At 35.4% G+C, this 12,163-nt stretch overlaps 1 protein-coding gene across 3 annotated transcripts in view; it reads left to right on the top strand.

The window, feature by feature from the left end:
* Window positions 1-11,203, top strand: part of TNFRSF19 (TNF receptor superfamily member 19) — a 65,528-nt gene extending 54,325 nt beyond the window's left edge. For all 3 annotated transcript variants that reach the window (XM_013188218.3, XM_048072810.2, XM_013188217.3), the window contains exons 6-10: window positions 587-751; window positions 1,981-2,106; window positions 2,876-2,978; window positions 5,140-5,540; window positions 8,846-11,203. In XM_013188218.3, coding sequence (XP_013043672.3) covers window positions 587-751; window positions 1,981-2,106; window positions 2,876-2,978; window positions 5,140-5,533 — 788 coding nt within the window. In that variant the 3' untranslated portion in view covers window positions 5,534-5,540; window positions 8,846-11,203. The remainder of the gene's footprint in view (window positions 1-586; window positions 752-1,980; window positions 2,107-2,875; window positions 2,979-5,139; window positions 5,541-8,845) is intronic.
* Window positions 11,204-12,163: the final 960 nt, after the last annotated feature.

Below are 12,163 nucleotides of genomic sequence, written 5' to 3'. Positions count from 1 at the left end.
TAAATATGTTGAATTTTAACTAAGGGTATTATCTGTATTTTAAAAATTATCACTGAATAAAAAAAGTTAGCACTGGTGAAATCCTTGATTTGATCATAGAAGTGCATGGTGTCATGACATGCAACGAAGCAAAATGGTACCTTTTGACAGCATTCAAACTCCTGTGGGTGCCTCAACTCTCAGACAGTATCCTTTTGAAGGGAAGTTCACGTAATTGTGACTCCCTCTAGTGGGCAGCTTTCTCAACTAGACACAAGGAAATGTGCTCAATACTAAAATCATCTTTGACATTAAAAATTGAGAGGTCTTTATTTTCATGGTGAAGGTCTGATTTCATTCTCAAGGACAGTCAGAATGCCTTTGTATGCACCTCCACTCCTTATCACTCAGTTTGCAATATATTTTTCAAGTACTTTTTTTGAAATGTCATTGTTGATTACCTATGTGAGTGCTTATACATTAGCAGATGGAAGATCCTTTTTCTTCTGCTCTAAGAGCCTCTTCTGTTTTCCATACTTTCATTTGCATAGCCTTATATTCCTGAAATCCTACAGTTTTCTTAAATTATTATTTAATTGCATTTCAGGTACCACCAAAGTAAACCTTGTGAAGATCCCATCGACTGCTTCCAGTCCACGAGACACTGCTCTAGCAGCAGTTATATGCAGTGCACTTGCGACAGTGCTCTTGGCTCTTCTTATTCTTTGTGTTATCTATTGTAAGAGGCAATTCATGGAGAAGAAACCCAGCTGTAAGTTTCCAGTTATTACTATTTCTTTATAATATTCATATATTGGTATTGGGTTCACAAATCTCTCCATATATGAATTTAAAAAAAAAAAATTAAAAAAAAAAAAGATGTCTACAGCATTCAGACATCTTTAGCATTGAGATGAACAAGCTAGCAGAAGCCCAAGACTATATATCCAAACATGTATGCTGGCTCAAGTGATGATGTTCTAGCTTCTACTGAGAAAATGCTGTGCAGATGTCCAGAAATAATTTTGCATTCATTCTGTCCTATACTCTGTTAAATGCTGCAGAGAGATATTTGGACCAGTGGGGATCCAACCTGGGATGTCATTATAGAATTGCAATACCAATGTGGAAATACCATAATGAGGGACCTGTGTGTCACATGCCATTGTGAAATACTGATTAGCTTGTTGAGATAATGAATGTGGCCAATGGAAATAGCAGAATTTTCAGTAAAGATTCATTTTTATGGTATTATTCAACAGCTTGCTTATCATGAATATTTTCTGGCACTGAATTTAAATTAAGAAAGAGGAAAGTTGAAAGCATTCTAGTTCCCATTTTTCATTTTAAAAAATATTTTATGACAGTATTTTAATGAACCCTGGATGTCAAACAATAATATGAACTTGGAAGAATTGATGTTATCACTGTATACAGCCCAAGCAAAAATACAAAGATTCAGAGGAAAGTTGTAAGAATTGTTCCTAACTTAGACAATATAAATTTTAACCTTTCCAATACAAGTTTTTAAAAATTTAGACATAGCAAATGCAAACTTCAGTTAGTGAAATTTAATAACTCATTTGCCCTGGCCTACAGTTATACAGATTAAATGAAGTCTGCTGTTAATATAAAGCTCTTCAAGGTAACATAAACAAAATCCTGGTGGCTGAATGCAGAAAAATTTCAGATTGAAATCACTGAGAATCATTAACCACAGAGAAAATAGAACAGTGAATATGATATCCTCTCAAATCATCATCAAAATAAGAGCAGATGTCTTCTTACGAGAGGCTGTAGTTGAACCAGCTGTTGTAGGGGTTTGTTGCAAAATCTGTGGTTTGTGTTATGTCAAACCCCGTCATCATAGTGGATCCTTGGGTGGAAGATGTATGGAAATGCCGTATGTTATGACATTTAAGTGTTCTTTGAAGATAGGAGACGCTGAAAAGGAAAAAGGTATCATTTGCTAATATATATTTTTATTCCTTTTATCCAAAGGGTCTCTGAGATCACAAGACATTCACTACAATGGGTCTGAATTGTCATGTTTTGATAGACCACGGCTAAATGAGTATGACCACAGAACATGTTGCCAGTGCCAGAGAAGCACATCACAGACATGTGGTATGTTAGGTCTATTTAAAAGTCACTTTATGGAACAGGAGTAATACAAGCAGCAGAAACTCATGATGAACATTTATCTAACAATGGAGTTGTGACATTTAGCTTTCACTACAAAGCAAACACTGTCAAACTACCACGTGTCCTAGGCTAATTTCTCAATAAGAACATAGAATTTCTAAGTAGCTATTTGGTTATGATTTTTTTGTTTTCATTCCAATGACCATTCACTTAAATAAAAGCCTTAAATGTCTATCTCATTTCATTCTGATAAAAATAGCACTGCATCTGCCTTGGAGACTTAAATTGGTATGAAGGATTTCACAGACAGTAAGAACATGATACTAGCTCTAAAGGACATTGAAAACCTGAACAATTCAAATCACTGAGATCAGAACAGATGCATTTATGGTATTAATACATATATAATTTAACACAAGAACACAAATTTAAATAGCCTAGTATGTTAATTGTCAGAATGTGGTACTTCCTCTTGCATGTAGCTAATTGAAAAGTAAATTAATTTAAGAGTGGATATTCAGATTATCTTGACTGCCATCTGTATTAATCCTGGAGGAAGGGCTTGCCTTTTATAAATAACTATTTTAAAGTATAAATTAACCTATTTTTTGCAATATGAAATGTCTTTCCTCAATCTATATATTATAGTGTAATTAGTAAAATAATACTCAAGTTTGAAAGAGTACAGAGACTAAGTTTATACACAGCTTTAACACATTTAACATTATTAACTCAAGTTTCATTCCCTCAGGACCAGTTCACTTGATTCCATCACTGTGCTGTGATGAGACCTGTAGCATGGAGCACAGCAGTCACAGTTGTGCTTTCCACTCACAGAGTACGCTCAATGAAAGGTAAATTAGTTTTATAAAAGTCTATTAAACAGTAGCTATGTTGTGTGCAACTAAATTAATATTTATACAGGCTGTTTAGAGTGGAATATATATTTATATCTGTTTAGAGTGGAATAAAGGATTTTGATGAGCTGCAGCCATATCCTCCTGTTCTGTGCAAAAATGGGTTTATGGTAAAAACATCTATCTATCAATAAATGAAGAAAAAAATATGTAATGTTTAAGTATTACTTAATAAGTGCTGACATGTTACATCAGTTTCTCTGAAGAAGTGAGTATTTCTCTCACAAGTAGAGAGAAGTATTCTTACTCTTAGTCTATGGTACCTTAGAGGCTTTGGGGACTCGTGTTCCTCCTATGGGTTAGCAAGGTGCTGTATAAACCTGTGAATCCGGAGGGATTAAGATACAGTTTAGAATTGTCATGAGGATTTTCTTTTTTTAGAAACTCTAAATGACTGTGAAGCTTAAAATATCTACTGTTTCTGAGTTCTACCAGATTGTAACCATTATTTTCTCCTAAACTGCTGAAAATAAATACAGTAGTACTTATTTCTACAAAATGAGCTAAATATATAAAATTTATGGTGTCATTCAGAGTTTCCTGGTTACAGATATTAACACAAGATGTATTTATTTCTTTTAACTGGAATTGTTTTCCATACAGAGTTTAAATTGGTTTCCAGCTGTTTTGTTCCTTTGGCCAAATGTAACTAAAAACATAGGAGCAGCTTCTTCATAAGTATTGCTTATGCAGTAGGTTAGTGACTTAAGTAGATGTAAAATACTTAAATTTTCTATTACAACTTGTTTAAATACCAGCAAGTTTGAGTCATCCTTTTATACCACCAAGGCCAACAAATTGAGAGTTGTGTACTTTCTGAAAGGTCTTTTGGTTAAGGCTTTAAAAATAAATGTCATATCCATGCTATGTGGACATCAAAGATCTGTGGTTCCTTCCAGCAGAAATGGAGTTTGCTTCAATTTCCTTTGCCAAAATAATGTATTTCCTTCAATTGTGGTGCAATGTCCTGACTTCTACCCTCATCTATAAAAATGCTTTGTGTATATATCTAAGCTGTTAAAGCATCATCTTTTGGAAATGAGTAAAGCTGCTTAAAATACACTATAGGCAATGTTAATGTGGGATGAGTTTTGGACTCACAAATTGTTATTGTATATCAGGTTTAATATAACCTTTACATTTTTATAAATCCTGTAGATGGATTTGGAAATAAAGTATGTTACTATATAATTTCTTGTTAATATTTATTTTGGTGTACTATATTAGGAAGCATTACTGGGCTTTCAGTAGAGATGGGCATGTATAGTGCTTTGAGATGTCAGTATCAGGGTATTTGAGATCACTGAGTTTCTACTTCCACTTTCTTCCATTTTTTGTAAAATAATTCTTCTAAGAATTTAAAATCCTTGCCCTTCTTTAATATTAGGCCATTTCTACATGAAAGAGAATTGGAGGAAAACTTTTCTTTTCACATTTTGAAGACTAGACAGAACAAACAGAAAAAATCTGAAGTGAATGGATGTTCAATATGAAATCATGCAAATAGAAAAAAATTTAACCAGTCATGTAGTCTGTTCACTTCCCTCAATCTAGTGCCACTTTCTTCTTTTACTTCCATTAGATATTTGTCAATATATTGTTAATATTTGCTAATATATTTACTAGATAAAAGAAAAAAACCACACTAGTGTTGAATATTCCATACTCTTCCTCAACATCTTTTTTGCTGCAATTTAAGCTTGTTATGTCTTATCTTAACCCTCCTCCACACACACAAATTAGAGAACAAATAAATCCCTTCCTCTTTGCAACATTTTTTTTTGTATGTGAACATTACTGCAGTATTTTTCACCACATTCCTGTTCTTTAGACTAAACATTCCAACTGCGTTTCATATTTTCTATTTTAGGCATCCTTCTTTACCTCTAGTAGCAATCTCCAGAGCTCTCTTCATTTTGAGGGGAAGGACAAACTGGCTTCCCTTTCAAAAGAATTTTTTTGGACAGGGTGCCTCTGGAGTACTGACTTAGTATGACCCTTTTTAATCTTTTTGAAATACATGTAACTGCTATTGACAATAATTACTAATAATATTTTCTGGAATGTTTTTGAAACCATGTGTCTTTTTCATTTGCAGGGCGTCTGATTCTGTTGGAGAAATGATTCCTACTTTCCTTGGTTCTCTTTCACACTCGGCCTGTGGAGACATTTCAGATGCTTGGCCTCTTATGCAAAACTCAGCTTGTTGTGACAGCATTTCTTTCTGTGAATCATATTCAGAACTGACTGGAGTTGCTGCAAAATCCTGCAGTCCGGAGACTGAAAATGCAACTACCATTGAGTCAGATAATAACCAGGAACTAAGCGATGTACTTATTTCAGCTAAGTCTCTTGATGGAAACATTGCAAAGTCCTTTGAAATCTCCGAACACAGAACATATATAGAAGTTTCATCACTTCAGAACGCAGCGGCTGCTGAAACCCAGCCAAAGACGAAGTGTAATGGAACAGCAGATGACTCTACGGAGTGATAAAGAGGTAAGGAACATAACTACAAAGAAGGAGTGAGAATGAGTCCTTCAGACAGATAGATAAAAATAGAATTGTAAGAAGTTGTAGGGTTGTGTTTCTCCATAGGTTACACCTAGCTGTCACTGAAATAAGCTAAAACTCTTCAAGAGATCCAGCAGTTTCACATTTTAAAATGACTGAGTGAACTTGAAAGGTGTAATTACTCCAGGTGTAATGTTGAAGTAATGTGAACCAGAATAAAGGGGTAAGCCTGTACACCAGTCAGTTTTTATCAACTTTTCATTACATTTCAGGAAAAAAAATATCAGTTAATAGTCTTATGACCAAACTATTATGTGAGGCTGGTCCTTGTTTATGAGGGAAGAACTGAGGACTTGTCTTTGCTTATCTTAAACAAAGCATAAAAGACAGGCAAGTGTTCATCTAAAAATAAAGAAGCACAAAGCCTTCTCTGTGAAGTTCTTATGGAAGTAAGACAAGAGTCTCGAATGCTTTTAAATGTCATTTGTATTCCTATGTCATCGGATAAAACATTCCATGAGTTTGTCCACAAAATATAATTTAACCTATAAAAGCTCAGTTTTCTAACTCTCAGAGAAAACAAAAGTCTCAGGTCAAAATGAGAAGAGGGAATAAACAATCGTCTCTACCGTGTAACAGTGTAAGCATCACAGAAAGTCAGTCTACTACTGTGTGATTATTATATCATTTATATTATCTATGCTGTGCTTTTGTTGCTTTTTAATATTATTATTATTACTAAAAGTTATTTTCTACTATTGAAAGTAACTTTGAGCAACAAATAGCTAATCTGTGAAAGGATCCCCAGGTATGGCATGTATACTGGTGGTGTTATTCAAGGGTTATGTAGGCTGTGGCTGGAAAGCTGAGGTAGTCTCCTGAGCAAGTACACAGAGACAGGAACAGAAGCATTTGCCACTAATATTAATAATCCACCACATTTAATTAAGAAAATTATGCTATCTGTAATTATGAAAATTTCAGGTCATCTACAGAAATAAAACTGACTTCCTTTGATCCTCTTCCATTCAGTTTGCATGCCACTTTCATGTTGTTCTTAAATAAGAAGTAGAAAGTAATTAGTATTTAACAAAAATGTACATATTCTGGAAATATGTAAGTGCAAAATTAATTCTTTGCAGATCAATCCTTAATCTTTAGATGACATTTTCAAGAGGAGAAAAGGGAAAAAAACAGTGCTAAGTCAAGAATTTTTTTTTGCCATTGACTTCAATGGAACTCGGATATGACCCTGAAAATCTATTGCTATCACTAAAAATATCAACCTGATCTAGGTTGCACATAGGTTTTTCAATATATTATTTACAAATTACAGTTTGGAAATAGATAGTTTTCTCTGTAATGTTGGAATACGAATAGTTTTTGTCTACCACAAACACCCCATGTGTCATTAAGCAATTGTCATAGTTTCATTTTGGAATATGCCAAATATTGTATCAGGTGGTAGACATATTCTCTATTTATAGGAAAGGACAATGGCATGGCTATAACTGCAAATCCCAATGCTACCATTTCACAATTTTTCAGAGGCTATCAATGGAGGTTGAATGCTCTAGTGAGTTTTAATGGACTAGAATTCCATACTAACATGATAAAAAAATCAAAAGATCATTTACGTGTTTTTTCCTGCTAAACTGAGTATTAACTTAAGCACTACATGATTAACATTATTTCAAGTTCTTCTAGATGAAGGAACCATAGAATTTCATTAAACCGTTACAAAAATTAACTTACATTTCATAGAATCATTAAGGTTGGAAAAGACCACCAAAATAACCTGGTCCAGCCATCCCCCTGCCACCAATGTCACCCACTAACCCATGTCCCTAAGCACCATGTCCAACCTTTCCTTGAACACCCTCAGGGACGGTGACTCCACCACCTCCCTGGGCAACCCATCCCAGTGCCTGACTGCTCTTTCTGAGAAGAAATGTCTCCTCATTTCCAAGCTGAATCTCCTCTGGTGCAACTTGAGGCCATTCCCTCTAGTCCTATCACTGGTTATCTGTGAGAAGAGGCCGACCCCCAGCTCCCCACACCTTCCTTTCAGGTAGCTGTAGAGAGCAATAAGGTCTCCCTTGAGCCTCCTCTTCCCAGACCAAACCACCCCAGTTCCCTCAGCCGCTCCTCACAGGACTTGTGCTCCAGGCCCTTCACCAGCTTCGTAGCCCTTCCCTGGACACTCTCCAGGGCCTCAATGCCCTTCTTGTAGTGAGGGGCCCCAAAGCTGAACACAGTACTCAAGGTGCGGCCTCACCAGAGCAGAGTACAGGGGGACGATCACCTCCCTGGTCCTGCTGGCTGCACTATTCCTGATACAAGCCAGGATGCCGTTGGCCTCCTTGGCCACCTGGGCACACTGCTGGCTCGTGTTCAGGCAAGCATCGGTTAGCAACCCCAAATCCTTTTCCTCTGCACAGCTTTCAAGCCACTCTGCCCCAGGCCTGTAGTGCTGCATGGAGTTGTTGTGGCCAAAGTGCAGGACCCGGCACTTAGCCATGTTGAACCTTATCCCATTGGCCTCTGCCCATTGACCCATCCTGTCCAGGTCCCGTTTTCATCTTCTTATGATGTGTAAATTGTAAATTTTCTTATTGATTCATATATGTATGTATAAATCTTTATTGGTATTTCAAAATCATGTATTCTTTGACTTTTTTCTTTTTGTTATCATGTATTAATACTGAGATTTCGGTATAATTCCAAACAAGTAACATGATTTGGGTAGGTTAGGTTTTTCTTCCTTTTTTTTTTTTTTTCTTTAATAGACTTTACTGAGTCACCTTGTACAGTTTCTCCATATATCTTCCATATTTCTGATTTCTTCATTGCATCGTTATATATGTTTGTTCGATGGAGAAATTTCAGCAGCATTTAGTGCACTGGACCAGGACTAGGCTTGCTTGACACATATTAGGCGTGCCTCTGACTTACTGTACAACTCCAAGAAAATCATCTCAGTTTCCCTCATTATGTTCCATTTACCCTTCATCTTTCTTGTCTTTTTGAAATACTTTGAGAGAAGGAAGTTCTTTTTAATACATGTGTATGGATTACAGTCTTGCATAGGGCCATACTTTGTTATTATATTGCAAAATAAATAATAATGTGATAAAATCAGAAGATACAGGTTCAGTCCTCAGGTTTAGGTGAATTTTCACAGTCAGCAGTAAGTATAGCAGTATTTTTTTTAGCATTTAGTCAGGTACAGAAGTACATACAGTTTTTAATGAGTTTATGTAACCACTGTTCTATCAATTTCTTTTTAGGAAACCAGTATGTTTCTCTCAGCACTAAAACAGAGTCTCCTCTGCAGATTGTCATCAAATATGGTCTGGTCTTCAATGACACACAGTTTCAAAATCAGCTGGAAAAAAAGTGACATAATTTCACACATTGTAAGCAAGCAGTTGCATCTGAACTAGAACAGCTGTAACGTGAAACTCGAAGGAGCATCCTAGGAGAACCCTGAAAGTGGATTCATGACCTTTTGCATCTTTTTTTTTTTTTTAAAGAACCTTTTATTCCATAAGATTCTCAGAAAGTCTAATGGAATGAGCTTAAAAGTGTATGTAAATACTGCAAAAAAATATAAATTAGTGTGTTTAGATGGGTATCTTAAATATGGCTACAGAGGTCAGAAGGCCTGGGACAAGACTTTGCCAGTTATTCTGCTTGCAGATTTATGCATGCATTTGGATTTTTTTTGTGTCTGATTCTAGTTTTTAACTCAGTTTCCTGCTGTTGAAGGACTTAAACATTTCTATTTATCCAAGGATCATCTATTGATAAACTGAAGCTTTTATTATATGTTACATCATAGTCAATAAGCTAGTTTGGGGAGTTAAAGACTTTGCATGTTACAATATGTATGATTGATGTCCCTTCCATCCAATTATTTTGTTTGTGGGAGGGAGCATTGTTTTGTTAAATGTAGCAGGAGATTAGCTTTAAATTAGATTAGGTTAATGAAAGTCAGCCGTATAGATAGGGATGTTGTGTTTAATTGGTAGTCCCAGTGTTGGAAGACAGCACTTGTTGTTATAACATGTATCTTTTGGATGTTGAAATATATGTAATCAACTCACATCAAAATGTCAAACTACAGCAGGTGTGTCATCAAAGTATTCCTAAGTGAGACCTATGACTGATTTTTTTTAGTAATGAATTATTTTCTGCGGCCAAGCTTCATTGTGACATAATTGACTCATTTAGTAGGCCTTCTTTTCTTTTTATTCATGTCACTCTCTCCTCATTGTAGCATTTTGTGTAAATTCAATTTGTCCATACAAAATATAAAAATGAATTTGTAACATTTTTAAAGATACTTCTGAACAGAATCCTCAAAGTTATGTGCATGCCTAGTCAATTATCACCAACCTTCTGCCCTCCTTGTTCTTTAAGATGTTTTTAACTGCAGTTTGTTGTACCACTTCCTATAGTACTGTTTGTTCTGCAGCCATTTTTCCCTAAAATAGTGTTCACTTCTGTGAGTAATCCCAGTAACCTCCGATGATTCATAGCATTCAACAGGCTCAAACCTGTCAGTTGTGACCTCTAGCAATTATTCTTTAAAAATACCCAATGTGCCTTGACAAAAGCAAAGCAATCAGCAAAACAAATGTACTTTTGCAATAAATATTACTCATCTTTCTGCACATTGTTCATATGGCACTGGAAATGATGAGACAGTAGTCGTGTTCCATAATGGAAAAAGGCTTTTGCTTTGAAGCACCCAGTAGAAGATTGAACCTGTACAAGAAATAGCTTGGCCCAGCATAGGCAGCCAAAATCAGTGAGCTTATTCATGCATGCAGAAATGTTGAATAACAGTTCTCAAATTCAAACCAAAGTGAAGAAACTACATAAGGGATTTTTTTTTAAGTAGTAGGTACTACCATTTGATCACTGACATAGTAGAATAATATGCAGTTATACAAGGAGAATAATTATACTACTAAAAACTGAAATGCATATATTCAAATAAGAATAGTTTTGAATATTTTCTTTGGATACTTTTGTACATTTAAAAAGTGTTGAAATATTATTTTTCACTACATTTGCATGAAGAGATGTGTGCTTCTTTGTATATACTTTGTAAATAGAAAAAAATCCAACGTGCATTTCATTATATGGCAAGATATTTTTAGAACATGTGGAGATTTAACTTTTCATTAATAACAGTTCTGCAAAAAGCTTTGTTCAAAAATGTTGCCAGCATCTGCCACAGTAAGTATGTTTCCCATTGGAATTTACACTTTGTACAATTGTTTTTGTCCGGCAACTCTAGATGAAAATACTCATTTCTTCAAATGAGTGACAGATAGCTTGAGAGCAAATTGGGAGGAAAAATGAAGACAGTGCTTTTTAAATATATATGTATATTGTGTATATACTTTTTTCCTTAATTTAACCAAATTGGTCTTTTTTATATTGCCTGTGGCAAGCAGTGTTGTACATGCCAATAGAAAACATACACTACCACCGCATTTAGACGGCCCACATATCACATCTAGGGGCTTACAGTGCTGTTTTAGTTACTCCTTTAAAGAATGTAAATTAAAACCTTGTATAAATCGTTTTGTAATACTTTTTTTTTTTTACTTGTGAATAAACTGTTACATGAATCGATCGTCGTTTGTCGATTTCATATTAATGGTAGCATTCTATACAAAGTTAGTGGTCAATTCTTTTATTATTTTGAGCAGAATTCCATCTTGATTTAATTTTATTGAAACTTCAGTACTATTTGGTACCTCTTTGTCTTGAGATGCTTGCTGTTCAACAGTAGCATCATTCTCCAAGCTGGAGGGCCTTGAAGCAGTAAGTTAACATCAAGCCTTAGAGTGACACTTCAAAATCTTTTCAAAAGCTTGCTTCTCGAGAAAGGAAAAAAAAATGGTGAGTACTGCCCTTAGCTTCCAATTTAATGTCTTTGAAAGGAAAACCAAGAACTTCACACAGTAGACTGATTCAGACAGGTGAAGTAAATAATGAGTAGCCGTACTTTTGAATTAGAGAGGGATGCCCCAACCGTGGCACCTAACTAGTACCAGCAGAGCATCCGCTTGTGTTGCACTGCAGCAGCAAAGGATGGTTTCAGACCTTGCTTGAAGAAATAGGGAATATTGATAGACAAGACTAATTACCAAGGATTATTTAGGCCATTTTAGAGTGTTTTCCAGAAGGTTCATATTTAAACAATTAGGAAAGGGATGGCATGGTTTGACAAACGAGTCGTGGACTCAGAAGAAAGAGAAATGCATGTGAATTGATAATTGATACAACTGTGTGATTTCTAAGGGCAAAGACATAAGAGGCAGTGACTGGAAGCCGAATCCAGATAATGATGGTAGGTAATATAAAGCCAGGATATTTGTGGTAGAGAATGTGTAGCACTATTGGTTTTATGGGAAAGTGTGAGATAAACTGAAAGCTGCACTGTCCCTGTCTCCTCAGAAGGGACCTGTTGTTTACTCCAGCAAATTTCAGATTAGTTCTTTTCTGTGTATTTCTATTACTTTCTCAAGTTTTTTAGTCTTAGAGTTCCTTACAAAGCCTAACTGAGCTTTCAAAAGAGGCTTTTT

This window comes from Anser cygnoides, chromosome 1 (genome assembly GCF_040182565.1).
Source record: "Anser cygnoides isolate HZ-2024a breed goose chromosome 1, Taihu_goose_T2T_genome, whole genome shotgun sequence".
NCBI classification, from domain to species: Eukaryota; Metazoa; Chordata; class Aves; order Anseriformes; family Anatidae; genus Anser; species Anser cygnoides.
This window is presented reverse-complemented; position numbering and strand designations above follow the sequence as displayed.